Source organism: Antechinus flavipes, chromosome 1 (assembly GCF_016432865.1).
Source record: "Antechinus flavipes isolate AdamAnt ecotype Samford, QLD, Australia chromosome 1, AdamAnt_v2, whole genome shotgun sequence".
In the NCBI taxonomy this organism is placed as follows: domain Eukaryota; kingdom Metazoa; phylum Chordata; class Mammalia; order Dasyuromorphia; family Dasyuridae; genus Antechinus; species Antechinus flavipes.
In genome coordinates, this window is record NC_067398.1 from 682,888,427 (window position 1) to 682,911,538 (window position 23,112).

General features: G+C 36.3%; 1 protein-coding gene across 3 annotated transcripts in view; it reads right to left on the reverse strand.

Annotated features, from left to right (window-relative positions):
* LOC127545360 (E1A-binding protein p400-like) overlaps positions 1-23,112 on the reverse strand; it is a 139,484-nt gene that overhangs the window by 68,214 nt on the left and 48,158 nt on the right. For all 3 annotated transcript variants that reach the window (XM_051972585.1, XM_051972584.1, XM_051972583.1), the window contains 7 exons: positions 22,544-22,729; positions 21,452-21,592; positions 20,454-20,532; positions 15,033-15,082; positions 14,519-14,576; positions 9,742-9,831; positions 8,531-8,638 (listed from right to left, as the gene is read on the reverse strand). In XM_051972585.1, the coding sequence (XP_051828545.1) occupies positions 8,531-8,638; positions 9,742-9,831; positions 14,519-14,576; positions 15,033-15,082; positions 20,454-20,532; positions 21,452-21,592; positions 22,544-22,729 (712 nt within the window). The remainder of the gene's footprint in view (positions 1-8,530; positions 8,639-9,741; positions 9,832-14,518; positions 14,577-15,032; positions 15,083-20,453; positions 20,533-21,451; positions 21,593-22,543; positions 22,730-23,112) is intronic.

A 23,112-nucleotide genomic window follows, 5' to 3' on the forward strand; every position in this document is an offset into this window, starting at 1 on the left:
ACAATATAATACAGTTGGCCTTAAGATACCGTATAAGTTCTAGGAGAAAAGGAAAAAACTCTAGGAATAGCCAAATGGGGAAGCCTGAGATAAAGGAGGAAGACAAAGAACAGATTAATGGCCATATCCCCACAGGGCATGGAGACTTAAGTGAGGCTCAAGGATGTGGTAAATCTGAGGCAGCTTCAGCCCCACCTAAAGAGCAGGTAATTGACTGTCCTTGTCAACTCCACCTTCCCTCCGGGATGGAGGAAAAAGGGGTAGTGACAGCACCAGCACCTCCCCACGAGCATCCAGCCGCTTTTATGACTAGATTGCAAAAGGGACTAATTAAGGCGAAAGTGGAAGGGAGAAATGTTTTGGAATTTCAACACCATATTTTTCCTGTAATTCAACAGTTTAATTCTTCAGGTCAAGAAAGTAGAAAATATGCTCCTTTTGATATAGAAATCCTCAAAGACCTGAAAAAAGCTTGCACTCTTTATGGGGCTACATCAGCTTATGTTAAGATGTTATTACAGAATTTGGCTTTTGAAATCTTGACCCCTAATGACTGGAAATCTATAGCAAGGATATGCCTAGAACCTGGACAAAACTACTTGTGGCTTTCTGAATATAATGAGCTCTGTAGGATACAAGCCCAACAAAATAGTCAAAGTGGAGTTCATGTTGCAATCACCTGTGACCTAACAGGTGTAAGTCCTTATGCAGACTTCGCAGTACAGATTAATTATTCCATAGCAGTATATGAGCAAATTGCTGCTAATGCTATCAAAGCGTGGCCTTCTCTCCACAATAAAGACGCCAAGGGTGAGGCCTTCACAAAAATAACACAAAGGCCAAATGAACCCTTTGCTGACTTTGTGGGACATTTGCAGACAGCTATCACAAGAACAAATGGGGAAAATGCACTAACAGACATTTTGATAAGGCAACTTACAAAAGAAAATGCTAATGAGGTTTGCAGAAGAATCATACTAGGAGTGCGCAAGAATGCTCCTTTAGAGGAGATCATAAGGTACTGTGCCACAGTGGGTACAAATGCCTTTTATAGCCAGGCTATGATGCAGACTTCCCAAAATCCGAATATGGAAAGAGAGGGTCCTTCTTGGCAAAGGAATTCTAGAGAAACTCGTAGATGCTTTCAGTGTGGAAAAGTTGGACATTTGAGAGCTCATTGTAGATATGGAGATAGAATGAGAAGACAGAATGAGAGAATAAAATTCAAAACCCCATGTCCAAAATGTAAGTGAGGCTTTCACTGAGCCTCTGAATAGGGATTGACGCAGAGAAATGAGAGGCAGGGCCCAGCTCCAAGGTATCAATCAAAAGATAGGTGGGGCATGATAGCAACTGAGGTTACACCCAGAGAGTCTTTAGAAATTCAGGACTCTAATGTCATCAACCAACAGAAAAGCAATCAGGATTACAGTTGGGGAGGTTACAGGCCTTTTAACACAACAGGGCAGTGTCCAGTGCAAATAGCTCCACTGTCTTTAGATAATCGCCAGGTGACATGAAGAGATCAGAAAGTTGTAAATAGAAGAGAATTAGATAGGCTAACTGCTTGGGGGAGAGGGTTTGCTTGTATTTTTACAGGAGGAGAACGAATCAGATAGATGCCAACGAGCCATATTCGCCTTGTCCATCACAGAGAGACGGAGCAGACCCTTGAAACGAAGGAGAAGATCCAAGAAATATCGGGTGGTTCTGTTGCTGACTGTGCTCACCATTGAAAGAGCATGGCAGTCATTTCCAAAATATATAAAGAATTGACTCTAATTTATAAGAAATCAAGCCATTCTCCAATTGATAAATGGTCAAAGGATATGAACAGACAATTCTCAGACGAAAAAATTGAAACTATTTATAGACATATGAAAATATGCTCCAAATCATTATTAATCAGAGAAATGCAAATTAAGACAACTCTGAGATACCACTACACACCTGTCAGATTGGCTAGAATGACAGGGAAAGATAATGTGGAATGTTGGAGGGGATGTGGGAAAACAGGAACACTGATACATTGTTGGTGGAGTTGTGAACACATCCAGCCATTCTGGAGAGCAATTTGGAACTATGCTCAAAAAGTTATCAAACTCTGCATACCCTTTGATCCAGCAGTGTTTCTACTGGGCTTATACCCCAAAGATATACTAAAGAAGGGAAAGGGACCTGTATGTGCCAAAATGTTCGTGGCAGCCCTGTTTGTAGTGGCTAGAAGCTGGAAAATGAATGGATGCCCATCAATTGGAGAATGGTTGAGTAAATTGTGGTATATGAACGTTATGGAATATTATTGTTCTGTAAGGAATGACCAGCAGGATGAACACAGAGAGGACTGGTGAGACTTACATGAACTGATGCTAAGTGAAATGAGCAGAACCAGGAGATCACTATATACCTCAACAATGATACTGTTTGAGGATGTATTCTGATGGAAGTGGATCTCTTCGATAAAGAGAGCTAATTCAGTTTCACTTGATCAAAGATGGGCAGAAGCAGCTACACCCAAAGAAAGAACACTGGGAGATGAATATAAACTGCTTGCATTTTTGTTTTTCTTCCCGGATTATTTATACCTTCTGAATTTAATTCTCCCTGTGCAACAAGAAAACTGTTCGGTTCTGCACACATATATTATATTCAGGATATACTGTAACCTATTCAACATGTAAAGGATTGCTTGCCATCTGGGGGAGGGAGTGGAGGGAGGGAGTGGAAAAATCGGAACAGAAGTGAATGCAAGGGATAATGTTGTAAAAAAAATTACCCTGGCATGAGTTCTATCAATAAAAAGTTATTTTAAAAAATATATACATATATATATATAGTGAAATAAAATAAAGTACTAAAGTATGCATATTTAAAAAAAAAAAAAGAAAGAGCATGGCAGTTATGGCATTTGACTCATGGACACAGAAAATTGTTGGACTTCACAACCCTCAGAAATCATTGGATTCTCTGAGACATGATAAGATTGTTGTAGGACTTGAAAACCCTCAGGAATCATTGGATTCTTTGAGACGTAAGACTTGAAAGCCCTCAGGAATCATTAGATTTTCTGAGAAATGATAAGACTGTTACAGGACTTCAAAATCTGCTGGAATCATTGGATTCCCTAACACATAAAAAGACTTTTGCAGGACTTCAAAAACGGGGGAAATCATTGGATTCCCTGGCATGTGAAGCAATGGACAATAGATTGGTTTTGGACTATCTCTTGGCTGCTGAAGAAGGCGTATATGTGACTGCTGTTTACATACTCTCCTTCTAGGACTTCTGGCAATCTTTTACAACACCATGTTGATTTATATTGTTTGTTATACCGTTACTTGCGTGTACAATTCATGTTTGTTACACCACATCAAGCCTGCAATGACTGGGGAGAGTCATCACTAATAGCCTCTGCGTTGTTGCTATGTGCTTGTGTAATACCTCCCATGCTGGTAGGTTTGTGCATACCTGTTTCTAATAAGACCTTTCAGGCCAGAGACCCGCTAGCAACCCCCACTTCCCTTTGGTGCTTTTCATCTCCCTTCCTGAGATGTCAAGGAGGGCGTGATTATCTCCTTTTTAGTGCTTTCACCTCCCTTGCTGAGAAGTCAGGGAGGGTGTGATCACCTCCCCTTGGGGGCTCTGACCTCCCTGAGGAGTCAGGGATGGCATGACCACCTGTCTTCTAAAACAAAAGAAAGCAGGAGATGTAATGGGCTGAGGCTCAAGTTGATGCACTGAGGTCCCAAGCACATGAGGCTAAATAATAATTGGACCATACTCTATTAATATATATGCTTGGAAAAAGAATGGCCCCTGCCCACTCTTTGTGCAAGTCCTGATATGTTGTATAGGAAATGATGATTTTGGTGAGTGGAGGCAGGGGAGTGGAAAGGGAAGCGGAAAGAGAGACTGCTGGCTGGAGTCTTGACACAGCTGCTCGCATTGCTATCGAGACCGCTCTTTACCTCCAATCCCCCTTTGCTAGCTGGCTTCCTGTCTGCCCATATTGCTATTGCAATCTTTCTTCCCCTCTTCACTTCAATAAAGATTGAAGATTTTTCCCTTAACCTGAATTCCTGACTCCAGCTGATTTCAAATAAGCGGTCATCACAAATACTGAAGCACATCTCACTATAATAAGATGTGGTTATAAAATTTGAGTTATTTGATCTAGAATTTTAGTCCAATATTCTGAATTAGGTAAATAAGTGTTTAGCCTTATCATCTTTTACTAGTTATATTTTTCCATGTAAGATAAGGTCCTTTAATTTCTCACAATGGTATGATGATAATTAGGCAAGAATGTAAAGATGTGAAACCAGGATAAAATTATGTTATTAAATGAGGTTAATTATCATAACTGTCTCAGTTCTGTGTTAACAAAAAAGAATAAAAATTGAAAATGTTTTATTATAAACAAGTTATATGTACTAAGTCTTAAATGATATATTTATACATTCCTTTCCCAAAATCTTTTGTTACAATTGTATTTAAATATGGCAGCTTTTGAGATAATTCATAAAAATTCTTAGAAAAAGTAGCCTCCTAAGAAGGGAATGAACAATGCCAAGTATATAAACTGGATTTTAATTTTCAGTTTGTGTGAGAATTGGATGAGGATTTAGTTTCCACAGAGTTACAAAAACTTAACTGGAAAAATACAGAGAAATGAAATTTAAATTAGAAAATTGAAATCTAAGAAATAGGAGTCTAGGAGTCAGAACAAAAAATGTAATTGGGTGGGGATTTTAGATGTGAAAAGGAACCTTCTGGACTCCATCCCCTTTTCTCCTTCCCCAGTTCCTACAGGTGTTATCTTCTACTCTAAGAATGTAAACTCCTTAAGGGCAGGGGCTGGCTTTCTTTCTTCTTGTATTTGTATTTCCAGGGTTTGGTTTTAGTACAGGATGTGATCAAGGGTGGAGAATAAAAATAGGAAATACTAGTGAGAGGCAAAGAGAGGTAGAGATTCACACTTTTGTATCTCCCAATTAATGGAGAATAAGGGGAGAGATTTGAGCTTCAGGACTAGAAATAAAAGACTGCCTTAATGGTTTCCTAAAATGTATCTATTAGCCTAGATACCTACTCTTGCAAGAATGTAAAATAAAGTCCTTCCAAGAATTATCAGTAAATCAATGAAATTCTTGAAAAGATATTTTGTTTCTTAGATACATCAACATGATAATTGGCTAACCTAAAAACTGTAAATTCTCTGGTCTAAAAGGTTTGAAATTTAATTTTCTAGTAATGGAAACATAAGGTCTGAACTGACTCTTACTAATTGACCTGGTAATTGGCAAAGACAATTAAAAATTATGTTAAGACCAAACTGTAAGAGATTTTTAGCAGAGAAGGGAATCTCTGCAAGTGATCTGAACTGGAGAAGCCAGTCAGCCAGAAACTGCTCTGAAACCACACCCACATCAGAAGGCTGCATCAGATAAGAGTCAACAGAACCAGACAGCTGTATGAGATGAGACTACTGTGTCTTATATGTACATTTTTAAAAAACTATTTACTTTTTATCCCTTTTATCTGTAAGATCTACTTACCCTAGGGGATTGCCCCTTTTGATCTTATCAATGCATCACATGGATCAAACTCTTTCCTTTTCCCCTCATAGTGGTTCCCTTCATAATCTCCATAATTAGAGTCTTTGATGAAGCATCTGTCCTATATCAGTGATTCACTGAAATTTTATATCTCAATAGAATCAAATGGGGAATGAGAGAAATGATTATTTGTCTTATATTAATAACTGATAATTGAAATTAATTTTTTAATTTCCCTCATTCAGAAATAAACCTCAGTAGTGTTATATAATCAGTGATGTTATCTCCACCTTTAGGTTGTAAAGACCTTGAGAGCAGGAACTGTCATGTGTCTTTTTTTTTGGTACCCCCAGTGCTAAGCATAGTACCTGACACATAATAAATGCTTAATAAGTTTCTTAAATTCAATTGATACAATTGCTTAATAGCTGTGTGACCCTACACAAATCACTTAATCTCTGTTTGCCTTAATATACTAAAGAAGAAAATAGCAAACCAATATCTTTGCCAAGAAAACCCCCATGGAGTCTGGCCTGTGGGTTCCCACGGTCATGAAGTCAGGTACAATCGAACAAGAAAGAGGTGCAGTTGATAAGAGTGATGGAGCTGGAGTCTGGAAGTACTGAGTTCAAATTTGTCCTAACACAATTAACAGGTGACATAACTCTGGGCCAGTCAATTAACCTCTACCTGACTCAGTTTTTTCATCTGTAAAATATGGATAATGATGATGATAACAGCAACTCTCTCCTAGAACTGTTCTGAGAATAAAATGATATAATATTCATAAAATGCTTTGCATATCTTAAAGAACTCTGTAAATGTTAGCTATTATTCAAATCAATTACACAAAAGTTAAGCTTCCATTATGCACAAGATATCATTACATGCTAGGGACACACACAAAGATTAAAAAAAAGTAGTCCTTGACTTTAAGAGGCTCATATTATAATGAAGGATAGGTCATGTACCTGAGTGAAACTCAAAGTCAATGTGCACAGGTGTGAAGGGAGCAGATAACAAGCCAGTCTATCTAGAATGAAGAAGGCATGAAAGGTATCAAAGCAATAGCTCAATCAGCAAGCATTGGTTAAGTCCCCACTGTGTGCAGCCACCATGGTTAGGGCTGAAGGTATGAAAAGCAGCCCCCTCCGCTCTTGAGCTGCTCACACCAAGCTACATGGGCCAGGCTGCACACTCCATGCCAGAGGCGGCAGGATGACACTTAGGCTACCTGGGCAGACAGGCAGTAACACTCAGGTCTTTGTTTCAGGAGCATTTACTTAGCAACTGGGAAGTGAAGACACAAGGTAGGAAAAGAAAAAAGCAAGAAAGCCTATTAGGAGGGCAATACAATTGTTCAAACAAGAAGTGGTGAAGGTCCACAACCAAAAAGAGAGACTTTGTAGACTTTCCTGTAGGAAGAGGATGAATGCAAGAGATGTTGTATAAAGAGAATTGGCCTGAGTTGGGACAGAAAACCGAGAGAAGGAAAAAGAGAAGAATAATTCTCAGATTATGAACATGAACACAAAAAGAGAAATTGGGAGTAAGGAGGAGTTTGGAAGAAATATTTCGCTTTTGAACATGCGGAATTTGAGATGTGGATGGACTTATAATGGAAAAGTCCAATAAGTATTTGGTAATGTGGGACTAAATCCAGAAAAGTTTAGAACTATACATGTAGATTTGAGAGTCTGCTGCATAGATATCCCCGAAGTCATTGGAGCTGATGAGATTACCAAGGGAGGCAATTTAGGGAAAGAAGAGAATAGGGTTCAGGAAGAAGCACTAACAACACCTACACTGAGGCAGGCAGAAGAGCTACATAGAAAACTTAGGAGAGAGTCAATCAGAGTAGAATTGCCATGCAAGGATGATCCAATTAACATTCTGTAACACAAATCTAGCCAAAAATAGGCAGGGTGAATGCACAACTACCTCCAGGAGAATACAGATTCATCTAACTAGGAACAAAAGAGGTAGAATAATGGGAGCAACTCAGAGTTGGAGGTTTGGTAAAGTGTAACTGGGATTAAGACAAAGTTCTAAGGAATTTAAGAATAGCTAATCATCCAAAAGGTAAAACAAAGAAAAGTAAGGAAATGAGCTAGACACAAAAGACCAAAAAGAGAAAGGAGGGCATATATCATCTTTGGGCACAGGAAGAAACCAAACTTAGTGACTACTCTATTATCCCGTTTACAGAGAATTTGTGAGACAGTCTTTCTTTTGCCTTTTGTTTTCATTTAGTGATAAACATCTACAGTGATGGTTTTTTGGACCACATGTTAATTCCATGATCATTTGATACTGTTCTTAGCATCCTCTGTTCTCTTTTTTACCATCCCAACACCATCATTATTGAAGTGAAAAATGGGATGTACAAGACAGTCTCTAGAGTCTCTGTTTCCTCAGCTGTCATAGCTAAAGAACCCTTCACCTAGAGCATGGCCTACTGGTTATGGGCTTCTCCACTCTTGGCTTCCCATAGGAAGCTCAGTCTGTTGCCAACAGAGTATTTAAGCATTTCCATCTTGACAGAACTTCTCAGAATACATCTGAAAGAGTCTGAAATCATCCTTCATACCATAAGGAGTCATCAAAGTGAGATTTATATAGCATGAATAAAGGTAAAATAAATTCACTAATGTTTATACCAAACAGAATATAGAATAAATGTAGAGAGAAAAATTCTATATCCAATAAAGCAAAAAATCCTCCAACTACATGTTTAAGTGTTCTTCACATCTGGATAGAAAATGCTTTGGTCTTTTAAAAAAAAAAAGGGGGGGGGGGAAGGATAAAATCAATATGATCAAATATTATTAATACAAAAGTTATCACTAATGATTTCTTTTCCATGTTGCTCTGTGACATCAAAAGAAAATAAAGTTCAGTCTGATAAACCAAATGTTCAAGTTAAATCCCTCTGTAAATATGCTGGTACTTAAGGTCAAATTAAAGCCTACCTTCTTCTTCACTAGTCTCTTCACTCTCAGGCTTAGGCTGTGGCCATTGAAAACTTGGCATAAAGGCACCTTCATATAACTTCACCAGGTCAATTAAGGGCAATTCAGCTGGAAGAAATTGAGGAACAAATTGTCACACTAATTTTTTTTTTTCATGAAGAACATTTTCACTTAGCACAAAAAAATATGTTAATAAGAATTAATCAAATCAATGAGAAGACCCAACATATTCACAGGCAAAATTAAAGGAAAAAGAAAAAAGAAGAAAGGAAAAAAATTAGGAAACATTATTATTGTCAACTGAGATCAAATCAGAAAATATCTGCAAATTTGCAAATCAGAAAAGCACTTTGCACAATGCCTTAAACACAGAAAGTACTTAATGCGTGTTCCTTTCCCTTTTCCCCTACTTTTGCAATTAAATTAGGGAGTTAAGCATTTATATGTTAAATTTAATTAATTTGGTTGCCTGCTGCCCAGCACAGTAAATACAATAAATAATACGAATATGAACCTGGAATAAAATAAGAGTAACAATAAAACTGAAATACTAAAACATAAAAGTTTATATAGAAGTAACATGAAAATGGCTAAAAAAAATCTATATTTATCATATTATGGCTATTCTATTCACTATTGTGTATAGTTGTTCAGTGTTTCAGTCATTTCGTCACTCTTTTGTGATCCATTTGGCGTTTTCTTGGCAGAAATATCAAAGCAGCTTAACATTTCTTTTTCCAGTTCATTTGGCAGATGAAGAAATTGAGGCAAACAGGATTAAGTGACATATCCATGATCACACAACTAGAAAGTGTCTGAGGCTAGATTTGAAATCAGGAAGATGAATCTTGATTCCAAACCTAGTAGTTTATCTACTGCACCAACAAGCTACCCCAATTACTATAGGTACCTATTTCAAAAATGTTAAATACATATTTTATAAAAGTACTAGAAGACAGTCAATTCAAAATGTATTATTTACATCAATAAAGAAATGTGAATAACCAAAATGAAACTTAAGAGATTTTATTTTTTAAAATAGCTAGTCTGTAAAATCATTAAAGGTTAAATAATACATGGTCATCAAATAAAAGTACTAGGTAAATATAGGAAAAAGCCAACAGAAAACATTCTAAAGAGAAGAAAGAATATTTATAGATAGGATTTATAAGTTAAATTAAGTAAAACTAAGATATGAAATTTTAATCTACCTTCTTTGGCTAAATTAGAGAGTTCTATTTGATGGTCTATATGTCCTTCATTTGCCTCTTGCTCTTCAATTGTCTCCTCTTCATCTTCCACTAAAACAAATATGAGCAGAAGAAAAAAAAGCCAATGTTAAAATGACCACCTCAGAACTCTTTCCAATTACATATACAAAATGCAATAAAATACTGTTTGGATCGAAGAATATTTCTACCAAGAGCATCAAATAAATGTTCAAATTAAAATAAGTTTATTTTTAAGAAATTTAATTAAATTACAAGAAATTAAAATAAGGATTCTTACAGATTGAAACAGTCCTTTTCCTCAGGAAGCTTCCATGTACATAGATAAGTAAATACAAGCTATACAAAAAATGAAAAATAAAAACCCTAACAAAGAGGGAACAAACAAGGGAAGGATTCCTGAAGGAAGTGGCACCTGAGCTGAACTCTACTGAACCAGGAATTCCAAAAGGACTAGTAAGAAGAGGGGACATTCCAGGCCTGCCCAGCAGGCTGCACAAAGGAATAGGGGAAAAGAAATAAAGAGGAAATTATGGAAGGGGGTAAGGCTTGGGGAATATATTTTAGATATATTGATGAAAGAATATGTTGACTCCTTCGATAGAAAGTTCCCTGAGATGTCTCTTTTCTGTCTTTGCATCTCCAAAACCTACAGTAGTACCCTTAATGGATAATTAAAAAATGTTTGTGGATTGAATGATAGATTGAATGATACCAAGCCTATGATTCTATAGTTATCCTGAAGTGAATAGAACCTGGCCTCTGAGTCAGTAAGTTCTGGATTCAAGTCTCACTTCAGCCACATGTTGGCTGTATTATACTAACACAGTCAAATCACTGAACTGCTCGGTGTCCCCCAGACAACTCCTCCAGATTCTCAGTTGCAGTCAGTCAATAAGCACTTAAGTGAATGCTAAATGCTGAGCATTCTGCTCTGCACTAGACACCAAAAAAAAGTAAAAGGTGATTCCTCCTCTTGAGAAATCCACAATCTAATGGGGAAGACAAATGAATACTCAAATCTTATGCACGATAAATAGGAAATAGCTACCAGAGGGAAAGGCACTGGTATTAAAAGGGGTGGGGAAGTCCTCCTCTAGAAGGTGAGGTTTTAGTTGGGGAACTTCAAGGAAACCAAGGAAGTCAGTCATCGGAGTGGAGAAGGGAGAGTATTCCAGGCATTGGGGAAACTAGAGAAAATACCCGAAGCTGAAAAACGAAGAGTCTTGCTGTGGAACAGACAGGAGACCAGAGTCACTGGATGAAAGAGGATATATGAGGAGACCACAGTGTAGGAAGCCCAAAAAGGGGAGAAGATGGTTGATAAGTTGTGTTTATATTTGCTCCTAGAGGGAGTTTGGGGGGAGGGGAAGAGGTGACATGATCAAACCTAAGTTTTAGCAAAATCACTTTGGGGAAGATGGAGGAGGGATCAGAATGAGGAGAGATCTGAGGCAGGCAGATCAACCAACAGAATACCGACAAAAAGTGATGGCTGCCAGCACCAGCGGGGCAGGAATGCTGCCAGAGAGAAGGGGCCATACTGGGGAGATGTTGTCAAGGTAAGAGCAGCAGGCCACAGCCATTGCGTGGAGCTCAGGAAGTCTGGGGGCTTAGCTCCAGCTTTGGACACCCTTACCTTAAAAGCTCTGCTGGACATCCATTTTGAGAGATCTAAAAGGTAGATGGTGTTGCGAGGTTGGGGCTAGATAAGATCTGAGAATCATCAGCACAGAGACAGTAATTAAACCCACAGGTCACCAGGGAACAGAGGAGAGGTCATGATCTAGAGGAAGACCCGGCAAAGAAGAGAAAGGAAAGAACTAGGACACAGAGCATGCTGAAAACCCAGAGAAGTGGGGATCAGGGAGAAGAGGGCAATCGACCGATGTCAAAGATTACAAGAGGCCAGAGAGAGCAGCCGCTGGATTTGGCTACTAAAAGACTACTGATGACACTGGAGAAAGCCATTTGGGTGTATGGTGTATTGATGGATCATAAGGATCAAAAAGAGTGAGAGGAGAGAAGATGGAAAGCAATAAGTTTGGTTACAAAGGGCAGAAGAGATAAAGGGCTGAGAGAATTAAGTGAGTTTTTTTCAGAATAGGGAAAATATGTTAGTAAGTATTACTGTTAGTAAGTTATTGGTAATAGTAATGTTAGTAAGAATGGGGAACACTGAAGTGGAGATATCTATTGAAGGAAAACAAGATGGAATGGAATCACTTTTAAAAAGTAGCAGGGTTAGGGCAGCTAGGTGGCACAATGGACAAAGCAACAACCCTGAAGTCAGGAGGACCTGAGTTCAAATCTGGTCTCAGACACTTAACACTTCCTAGCTGTGTGACCCTAAGCAAGTCACCTAACCCCAACTGCTTCAACCAAAAAAAAAAAAAAAAAAAAAAGTAGCAGGGTTAGGATGGCTCAGGAGGAAGGTAACTTCATCCTGTGAGGAGCAAATCACAAAACAGAGGAGAGATGTGGGCGACAGTTGAGGAAACCGCACAGACTGTTGGAGGAAAAGAGAGACAGATATCTGTAAGCAAAAGAAGTGGCTAGTGCACAGAGAGTAGAAGATAAATACGGGTGGGAAAAACAAGAGGAAGCAATGGGTTAGAGGCAAAAAGAGTTTGGAAGTAGGAAAGAGAATAACAGATACTATGTCCGTATGTTTTCTTGACTCCATCTCTGTCAGCAGTACCGATGCGAAAGCCAATGCCATGGATGGTGGGAGTAGCCCAAGGCTGACTTCGAGGGAATGGCAATCCAATAAGAGGTCCAAGGACTCAGCTGAGAGAAGACAATACAGACTTGAACCAGGTCACCAAGCCAACAAGGGCAGGGATGATGACCCAGGACAGAACTTAGACGGAACAAAAGTTACAGTAAACAAACTAGAAGAAAAACAAGATTTAGGGTTGCAAAGCAGAGGAAATGTGAGTTGGGAACAGATTGTGATAAAATAAAGGATTTCCAGAATTCATGGACATGGAAGTAGCACAGTAGATAATGGCAAAATTGAGAGTATAATCTATGTATGTCAGGGCAGAAGGTAAGAAGAACCAGACACTGAACTCGTGGGGAGTCGGGGGGGGGGGGGGGGGGGGGGGGGGGGGAGAAGTGTGCGGGGGAGGGGGAAGGGGCAGGAAGAGGGAGCCTGGAAGTCAGGAGGCTACAGCTCCCAGAATTCTAACCAAATGATGAATACCCAAAAGAGGGATGGTGCTAAAGGGAGGTTGTGACAAAGGGTTTGGAAAAAATGGGTATTTCATACCCCCTATTACCAACAGTGAGTGAAAAGGTTGCAGATGCTAAGAAGGCTGGTCAGAGAAGCTCTAAAATCAGGAGAAAGCCCAGTCTGGACTAGTACAAAAAGATGGACAGAACAAGAAAAGAAAAGATTTAAAAAGAAAGAATCCTAGCTGTTACTACTTGTTACTATAAGTGGAGTTCAGTGTTTCAGATAACACAGTGGAAAAAATGGGAGGCTGAAGAAGCTGGAGTCAGAGGTATGGTAAAGGTCCTCAATAAAGGACCAAGAAACCATTCAAAAGGAGTGGGATAAGGAGAGAATGATGGGTTTGAAGTGTTTTAATATAAAATATTCAGCATAGAGGTGGCTGGCAACACAATGGATGGAGTAAGGAAGTCTTAAGTTCAAATCCAGTCTCAAATACTTGGCATCTATGTAAGCTGTGACCTTGCACAAGCCATTTAACCTTTGTTTGCTTCAGCTTTTTTTTTTTTATTATAAAATGGAAATAAGTAATAGCAGGAATAATTCCCACAATATTGTGTTGTGAAATCATATGTTGCTGTAAATTATGCTGCTCATGGTATCTGGCACATGGGTAGACACCATATAAATGTTTATTCTTTCCTTACTTATATATAAAATTTATGTAGCTATGTACATGATTTATACAGGCCCAAAATTTTCCCAAATGAGTTTACAATAATAAAATTAAAATTCAAGTTTAAGTTCCTTCCCTTCCAATAGAAAATAATGTATATAACCTGGATAACTGTAATCACTGTAAACAAACTATGGAATATGAATACAATGTATATCATTCTACTGCTAAGACACAACAAATATGAAGAGTTTAGGAAAATTTGGGAGGTCTTGTATGAAACTATACATAATGACAGGAGTGTACCCAGAAGAACAATTTACAAAATGACAATAAGAATGTAATAGAAAATATAAGAACTCAGGGTCAATGGAATGACTCACTATAGCATCAATGAGCTATGATGGGAAAGAAAGCCTTCCTGCCAGCAACAGGAACATGGATGGTAAAAACATGGGAACTGAGTCAGCATCAGACCCAGAAAATGTAGAGATTGAATTATAGTAACTGAATTTTTTTTTTCCCCAAGGGGAGGTTCATTGAGAAGGAGTCACTAAGAAGTGAGAGCAATGTAAAAAGATACAAATAAGACATTTTATTTTTTTAAAAATTGTGGTTAATGTATCATATCAATTTTTTTTTTTGTTATTGATACAAGTTATTTTGGGCAGACTACAGGAAAGTGACTGTGACATAAAAAAAAAAAATCTTAATTATAAAGCCACAAATAATTAAAGTATACATAAGACAATTCTCTTGGGCAGTAATATTCAATGAAAGCCTTATGGATAGACAATAAATAAAAGGTCCCAAAAGTCTTAGTGGAGTTTTAAGCTATTAAAAACAACTTTTGGGACACTGTAATTGACATCTTTTGAAGGGGAAAAAAAAAAAAGAATACAGACCTTCATCATCAGTTAGAGATGTACTAATTTTTATTTTTCTTCCATATATTCCAGAGTCCTAAACAGTAAAGAAAAATGTCACAAACACTAGGTCTATAAATACAGAACATAATATCCACTGTTCAGAATTAAGATTTGGAGTCTTTGATCATTTTCTCAACCATCTTCACTCATAAAAATTTATATGGCAAAAAATAATTATACCATGTACAGATTTAACATTTCTATTCAACAGTTTATTCACAATTTTCTGTGTATTGCTTTTCGCTTTCAAAGTTCCCAAGTTAGCAACCATGAAAGCCCAAAGCTATCATATTAAAATCTCAGGTTTAATCAAGTTGGATGTTTATAAAAATTTGCTGAAACAACATTATCTACACATATACAATTAAAAGTGTAAAGGCAAAATATAATTTTATTAGAACAAATATTAATCACCCTGATCTTGCTTTTTTATTTGGAAGAAATTGTTTTGGTGTTTTTTTAAATACAAATAAATCAATTCTAAACTCACCATAAACTGCTCGGGGAAAGCATGAAGACCCTTAGACCTTGAATCTTTTCCTGAATACAAAGCAATATATTAGATTTTTAATAATAAATATTTAAGACAACACATTAAAATATAATAATTAAGGATGATACTAACTATGTAACATTCAGAACCACTCAACAGGGCTATCCTCACTCTTAATAACCCCTTTCTAGATACGAAGAAGAGTAAGCATAGGTAATTCTTACCCAATCCATTCTAGTGACCAAAGACAAAAAACAATCCAAAGTAAGAGACTGCAAATTAAGTCTCTTAAGACATCTCTTACAATCTTTCAATCTACGTAAAGTTTTAAAATACACATGCAGAGGCAGAGTTGGATAAAGGAGTTGCAGGAAAGAGCAAAGAGATCTCCTCAAAAGCCATAACTCCTCCAAAGAGATCTAGAAAATGTATCAGGCTGAATCCTCATTGGGGAAATTGAGGAAGTCACAGTGATTTCTTTTTCCAAGACCAGGTCTATAAGGATATAGACAAAGAGGTCTGTATTCCAGAAATCAGGTCTAGGAGGAGCAATCACATATTATACAACAGAACAAAGTTTGTTCCTTGTTCCAGCACAGACAACTGTTTCCCACTATCCAGGTCTGGGTCACAAATTCAGGTGCACCAAGGAATATTTGGGTTCTAAGGTAAAGAACAGTTCCTACTCCAGCTATATACAGAGCAAGGAGGAAGTTCAGAAGCAAGCAGCACTCGTATAGCTTATATACCAGGAGCAGAATGGGGTTTCAGAGTCTCACTTAATATTATGTACTCAAGTCTAAAGCCTGCAGAGAAATAACCATGTTAAGAATCCCAGACCAAAAGGGAACCTACACAGTTCTGCACTAACAGAGTCTTCCAGCTACGACTACAGACCCAAACTCAGGTCATGAACTTACAGAGCTGAGGGGAGGGAAGGGAGGAAGAAGGGAGGTGGGAGGAGAGTAATCAGATTTTATCGTGAATCAAACCACTTCAGAAACACTTAAAAACTTGCAGGTCCCAGCTTGAGCTGTTCCAGAGAAGCTAGAGCAATGAAACAGTCAATACTTCAAGAAAGCAGTTAAGAGGAAAAACCCAGACTAGCCCTCTAGGAGTGCACAGAACCCAGCCCTAATATCAAGTCCTGAAGTCTAGAAATAGACAGAAAAAAAGAGAAAACAAAATTATATCATCATCATTAGAAACTACTATGATAATAGGAAGATACAAACTCAGAAGAAGACAATGATTCTAAAATATCTACAAGTGAAGCCTCAGGAAAAAACCTAAAGAATACAAACTCAACTAGAATTCCTGGAAAAAATCAAGTTTTTAAAAAGAATTTTTAAAATATATTTTTGTCAATAAAATGAGAGTACAAAAAGAACACTTAGAAAAGAAGAGCTACAAAAGAAAGGATTCAAAAAAGAAAATTAACAGCTCAACCCAAGAGGTATAAAACCCTAATGAAGCAATAAACTTCCTGAAAATTAGAATGGACCAAACAGAAGACAATGAGATAAGAAATATTAAAATGAAGTCAAAAGATCAAAAATTAGAAATAAAAAATAAGGTATCTCAGAGCAAAAACAATGAATCTGGAAAACTGATCAAAAAGAAAAAATTTAAGAATCACTGTGTTAGACCTAGCAGGCCATACACCATCCCCCTCTCCCCTTTTTCATTTCTGCAATTAAGACTTGGAAAAATTAAGTTTAAAAAGAAAACTTTAAACTTTGAGGCTCTGACTCCCCTTCACATGCCACTTTTATACAATGAAGAATAGAAAAGAAAAACAGTATCCAAGTGCTTGCCTCTCTGATTTCATCCCTGTCCCAAAATTATCCTGAGAATAGAATTATTGTCAAGGACAATCTCACGTCCTGCATTTATGCCCTCGTTATAGTCCCTATCTATCCAAGAATGGTTCTCCTCCCCTGTCTGTCCTCCCCTGTGGCCTGAGCCACAATCTCCAAGCTGTAAATACCATTCCTCTTTCCCTGCTCTCTCTGAAGTAAAGACAACAACAGCTGCAAGACTAATTGCACTCCTACTTCCATATTCTGCTTGCTAAAAAAACCATATTTAAATGGTGTGACTCAGTTACTTTGGACCAAATGCTTTAGAAGCATATTCCCATTTTGGTCAGCTAGCTTACACTCTTCACATTAAGGATTAAAAACAATCTCTTCTTGTCTCAGTTTCTCTGTTATTGCAGCTGGACTACATAAACCCTCTGAACAACAAAAAATGTCAAGCCATCATATTTCAAAAAATTTTGAAAGAAAACTTCCTGAGAAACAACTTTTATCAGAACAAAGGAACAAAGCAGAAACAGAAAGAATAAACTAATCAGCTCCCCAATGAAACCCCAAAATGAAAACTCTTAGGAACAACACAGTCAAAAATCCAGAAGTCAAAGAAAAGTACTGAAAGAAGCTGAAGAGAAAAAATTATTAAGAAATATCAAAGTCAATTAGGTGGAACTGTAGATAAGAGCACTAACCATAGAGTCAGGAGACACGAGTTCAAATCCAGCCTCCGAAAACTTGTGTGACCTTGGGCAATTCACTTAACTTTGACCATAAAGATAGAGGGGGAAAAAAAGAACTTAAATGAAAAAGATGACTTCCAAGTATTCCTGATAAAGAAATTGGAGCTGTATAGAAATTGAAATTCAAATACAAGAGTTAAGAGAAATATTAAAAAGGTAAACCTGAAAGAACAATCATAAGGGAGTAAATGAGGATAAACTGTTTAAATTCAAACATGATGAGATGTTACATGTATCCTTCATCAAGGATCACAAAAGAGGTCTAATTACACAAGGCCTGAGAGTAGTTCTATTAAAGGGAAAAGGAAGAGAATATGGGAGAAGGTGAGAGACAGGGAAACAATTATTTCAGATAATCAGAGTATTCAAGCAGACATTTGTGCAAATGAAGAGAAGAGGTAAAGGAGAAGCTAACACTTGAACCTCAGTCTGATCTGAATTAAAGAAAGCATACATACAGACACTTAAGATTTGAGTTCAAAAATACATTTCATTCAACAGGGAAACGGGAAAAGAAGGAGGAGAAGGAAGAAAGAGAACTTAAAAGGATGCAGATTAGGGGAAGGATTAGTTCAAAGAAAAATAAGTGCTACTTAAGCCCAAAAAATAAGCCCCACTTCCTCCACAAAAAAGTAAGAATGTACAAAAATATATATATAGTTCTTTTTATGGCAGCAAAGAATGGAAATGTGAAGGGATGTCCATTAACTGGGCAATAGTTAAAGAAGTAATCATATATAAATAGGATAGAATATACTATTATTCTATAAGAAATGATAAAGAAGAGAGTTTTCAATTAATTTTGAAGACTTTTATGAATTGATGCAAAATACACTGAACAGAGCCAAAAGGACAATTTATACAATGCCAATGCCAACAATAGGATAAAAAACAACTAAGTTTGAAAAAAATTAGGAATTTTGACCAATAATAATTGGAAAAGACTAATATTAAAAAATGCTATCTGCCTTACAATGAGAGATGAAATACCCCAAAGAAGGTGGAATAAGACAAATTTTTTTTTCCAAAATGACCAATGCAAAAATTTGTTTAGCTTGACTATAAACATTTATAATTTCATTCTCAATGGGGGTGGGGTAAATTGGAGTAGAAGGATAATGTGGGCCTTTCGATTCCAAGAGACTTGGGATAGAAAATGCCATCCTCAACCAGAGAGAGAATTATGGAGGTTGAATATGGATCCAAGCATAGAATATTCACTTTTTTTTTGGTTAGTCTGTTGTATTTTTCTTTATTGTGTTTTTTTTCCCCTTTTGGTATAATTTTTCTTGCATAACATGGCAAATATGAAAATATATTAAAAAGGATTACACATGGTTAACCTATGTCAGATTGCTTGCTGCCTTGGGAAAGGGAGAAATAATAGAGGGAGGGAGAAAAATTTGGAACACAAAGTCTTAAAAAAAAAAATGAATTACTGAAAACTAAAATACTACTGAGATTTGCTCTTTGCAGATTGAAAATATATACATATAAAAATATATATATACACACATATATAATTATATAATTTTTAAAATTTAAAATAAGCAACATATGCCTAAATATCCTAAAAGAAGCAAGTCAGACTTCTGCCTCACCTAGAACCACATATGAGTTTCCTAAAACTTTAAGGCCAGGCTGGTTTCTTATCCATTTGCCCAATTCTACAAACCTAAACCAAACTCCAAGGATGTTGGGTTTCTCTAATACCAATCCACAACAGGCTTTATAAACTAAGCTAGAGAATTTGAGTGAGTCTAGCTCTAAAGGTATATGCTAAACCTCTCAAAAGGATAGAATCTAAGGAAAGGATATGGTGATAAAAGTAGCTATTCTTCACTTTCTGTGCTGTGCTGGCAACTTCTTCATTTATCCTGCTTTAATAATCATCTCCATGCAGTCAAATCGTAAGATCTGTTGTTTCCCTGGACTTTAGTCTCACATCCTCAATTGCCTATTGAATATTTCAAACTAGATACATCTTAAACTCTTCCCCAAAAGATCCTATCTTTCACAGCAAACACTTAATAAATTTTTGTCAATCAACTGATTGAATGAGTTCCCAAGGTTCACAAGGTTTTTGATACAGGATCCCTAATGAATTAAGTCATCTTCAGCAACCAATACTATGAAAAAGACTTAGAAGAACACATTCAAAAAGATTTCAAGATTGAAAGGAGAAGTAAAAAAACTACTTCAATTAAAAATGGTAAACATAAACTATCATAACACCAGAGAGCTGTAATATGATAATGCATTACAACTTCACAAATGCAGACTAAATGAGACAGACCAGGACATGGGGATCCAATTAGAATTAAAGAAAAGTTTAAATAGTGAAGAATATTTTTTAAAACTTATATTTTAAGTGTGAACTTATATGTGAAACTTACTTTATTTTTAAAAAATTAGTCCCTAACTTTCCTTAATAATTAACAAATTGTATTTTGGAAAATAGTTTTTATAATAACTACAAAACATAATTGGTTTTACTTTTAAATAAGCAAAACATTCCTATTACCCATCAGTAAACACATCTTCATAAGGCAATAAACAGGAGTCTATCACACAAATAATTAGCATATATTTACAAATGCCCCCAATTTGATTATTGGGATAACCAAGTAATTCTCTAGCTGTGACTCCCTTCTTCTGATTCAAGCTCTCAACTTCAGGTAAAGATATGCCTCAGCACCCTGTGTTGGTTATTCCAAATTCTGAATTACTGGAATGTAAATTAAAGAAATTCACCGATAGCATTTGCAGTGTATATTCTAACTTTGCAACTCCTGAAACAAAGAATTTTGGTTTATATTACAGGGAAATTAAAAACAAAAAAGGATCAAAAGACACTATACCTCTCTTGGATGGTTTCTGTAAATTTAAGGCTTTCTTCCTTTTCTCCTCTAATTCAACTTGCAGTTTTATTTCTACAACCTAAAACAATGAATAGTCAAATAAAAGAACAAAGTGCTAAGATCTTCAACTACAAACAAGAATATGTAGAACAAAACATAAGAAAAACTTTAATAAACACAAAAATGATACCCCAAGTATAGGCTTATTTTTTTTGTTCTAAACAGTCAATTAGAATTTTTCAATATGGCATTTATCCATTTGTTTGAATTTAGTTCTATATTTAAGTTCTTGTTTTAATTTTACTGGGACAGAAGAGGAAAGAGTCAGGAAAACAATAGAAATGAAATTCAACTCAACAAACATTTTATTAAGTACCAACTATGTGAAAAGGCACCAAAGACAAAAAATGAAAAGGGAATTTTTATACAGACTGATTAATGCTAAAATAATATCTGGATTTTCTTGGTGTCCCTCAAAAACTCAAGGAACAATTTATATTCATGAAGCTTCCTGGAATTTACAATCTTGCTTTATTACAGTTACAAGTCATTTTCTTTTGATAAAGAGTCTAATCTAGCTAGGAAATAATGAACTAGGATCATCCTTTTTCCAGGTTCTTGAAGTCCTGGTCTCGTATTCTTTCTACATCTCCAAAAATAAGTATTATTTCCTAAAAGGATCCTGAGTCTCTTCTTTAAATACAAATATTACTATTCCAAAATTAAAGAAGTCAACATGAAGAAAAGAGCAAAAGAAATGCCTAACTTCATCAAATGAAACAATATATTTTTTTAAAAAATAAAAGGTCTAAGAACTTTTATTTATTTACATTATTAAGTTATGCAAGATGATTTATTGATCTTGGCAAGAAAATTATCTCTAAACATTTTAAAATGAAAGCATTTTAAAATGAAAATTCTATTTAAGTGCAAAGCTCAAAAGGCCATATAAATTCCTTACAGAGAAATGAAAATTTACACTTGCAGATCAATATTACCTGTTCAATATTTGACCAAAAATACTCTATTTCTCTAGCAGTTGAAGCAGCTATGCGTCTTAATCGGTTCTGTTCCTCTTTCTTTCCTCTTTCTTCATGAAGTTTCTTTTCTTCATGATAACGCGCTGCAGTTCTGACAAGCTATTAAGTGAAAATATTCAAATTTTTAACTTTGCAATGTCAGAAACTGTAAGAAAAATACCAAAAGTCAAACACACATGCTTATTTTTGACATTGATAATTGGACAATTAAAATTTTAAAAACCAGATCCTTAAACACATTTGGTTGAAATATTAAATAATCTAAACTGTCTATCCAAATTATCCCCTTTTATACTTGTTCAATTCACAGCTATAAAGAGCAAAATTTAGCTTCCTCTATGTAAATATGCAATGTATAAAATGGATAGACTTTTGGCAATCTCCTTTCTATCAGGAGCTATATAAAGTTATAGCTACAGGAACTTTGTTCCTTTCTACTCTCCTTCATATTTCCTCCTCCCCAGTGTCTCCTTAAATATAGAAAATGGCAGAATGTGCAAATAGTAAAGTAAGGAGGGAAGGTAAAAAAGGAAGAGCAGTAAACCCCACAGTAGCAACCACACTCATTTCAGGTGATGGGTTCCCAGCTTTCATCTAGTCTCCCTCCCCTCTTATCTGTTAAAACTCAACCTCCCCTAGGAGACCCTGTCTTGATTCTCTTCCAAAAGTTTCCTGATCCCCAAATCCTCTAATAGCCATACCTTCTACAGCCTTTTTTTGAACCCAACTCCTTTTTGAAACTTTCAAGGACAGTTCAATTAGGCTTTTGTAACTCTAATAGGTACAAATTCTGCTCCCAGGATTATAGTGAGATAAGGAATTTCTGACATGCTAGCTTGGCACTTGTAACAAAATTTCCCATAGAAAAATGTCTATTACTACAGACAAGAATTATGGATTAAATGAGCTTTTGTGACAAACTAATTATCACATGTGTAACACTGTTTATATTAAAAAATGTATTCCAAACACCAATTCTGAGAAATCACAAATTAAATTTTGCAACATAGTCCATCAGTAAAATATAGACTACCTATGTTACAAAGCTACCTTCTTTGCAGCTGCCATTTTCCATCTCCTCTCTTGTGCAAAGTCTGTTGCCATCCATTGCATTTCTTCTAAGAGATAATCCCAGTGAGATTTTGGTCGTGGGGCTTCTTGAAGTTTTGGCAACCGTCTGAGAGACCACAGACCTTCCTTTCTCAATTCTGATATTCTTTGATGGATTTGAGTTTCCTAGAAAAATCAGGTCAATAAGTTTTTATTCAACATCTACTGCGCACAGGCCAGAACTATGCAGATTCAAAAGTAATATAAAAAGTGGCTCTGTTATAATTCTCATGGAGAGGATGAAAAGGAGGCAGAGTGGACTAAGACTTCCAGACATGAAAACAACCAAAACATACTTCTAGCTGGTATATAATCAAATATGTCAAGTTGTTCAGTATGGATCACATGCCACAGGAGTTCAGAGAACATTAACAAACATTGATATTAATATCAATTAGGATAATCAAGAGAAACTCCTCCTCCTTCTCTCAATTCTTTAATACTAGAGTTTCCCAAAAGAGTTGGCCTAGCTCTATTCTCTCTATATCTCACAACCTAAAAGACCTCAT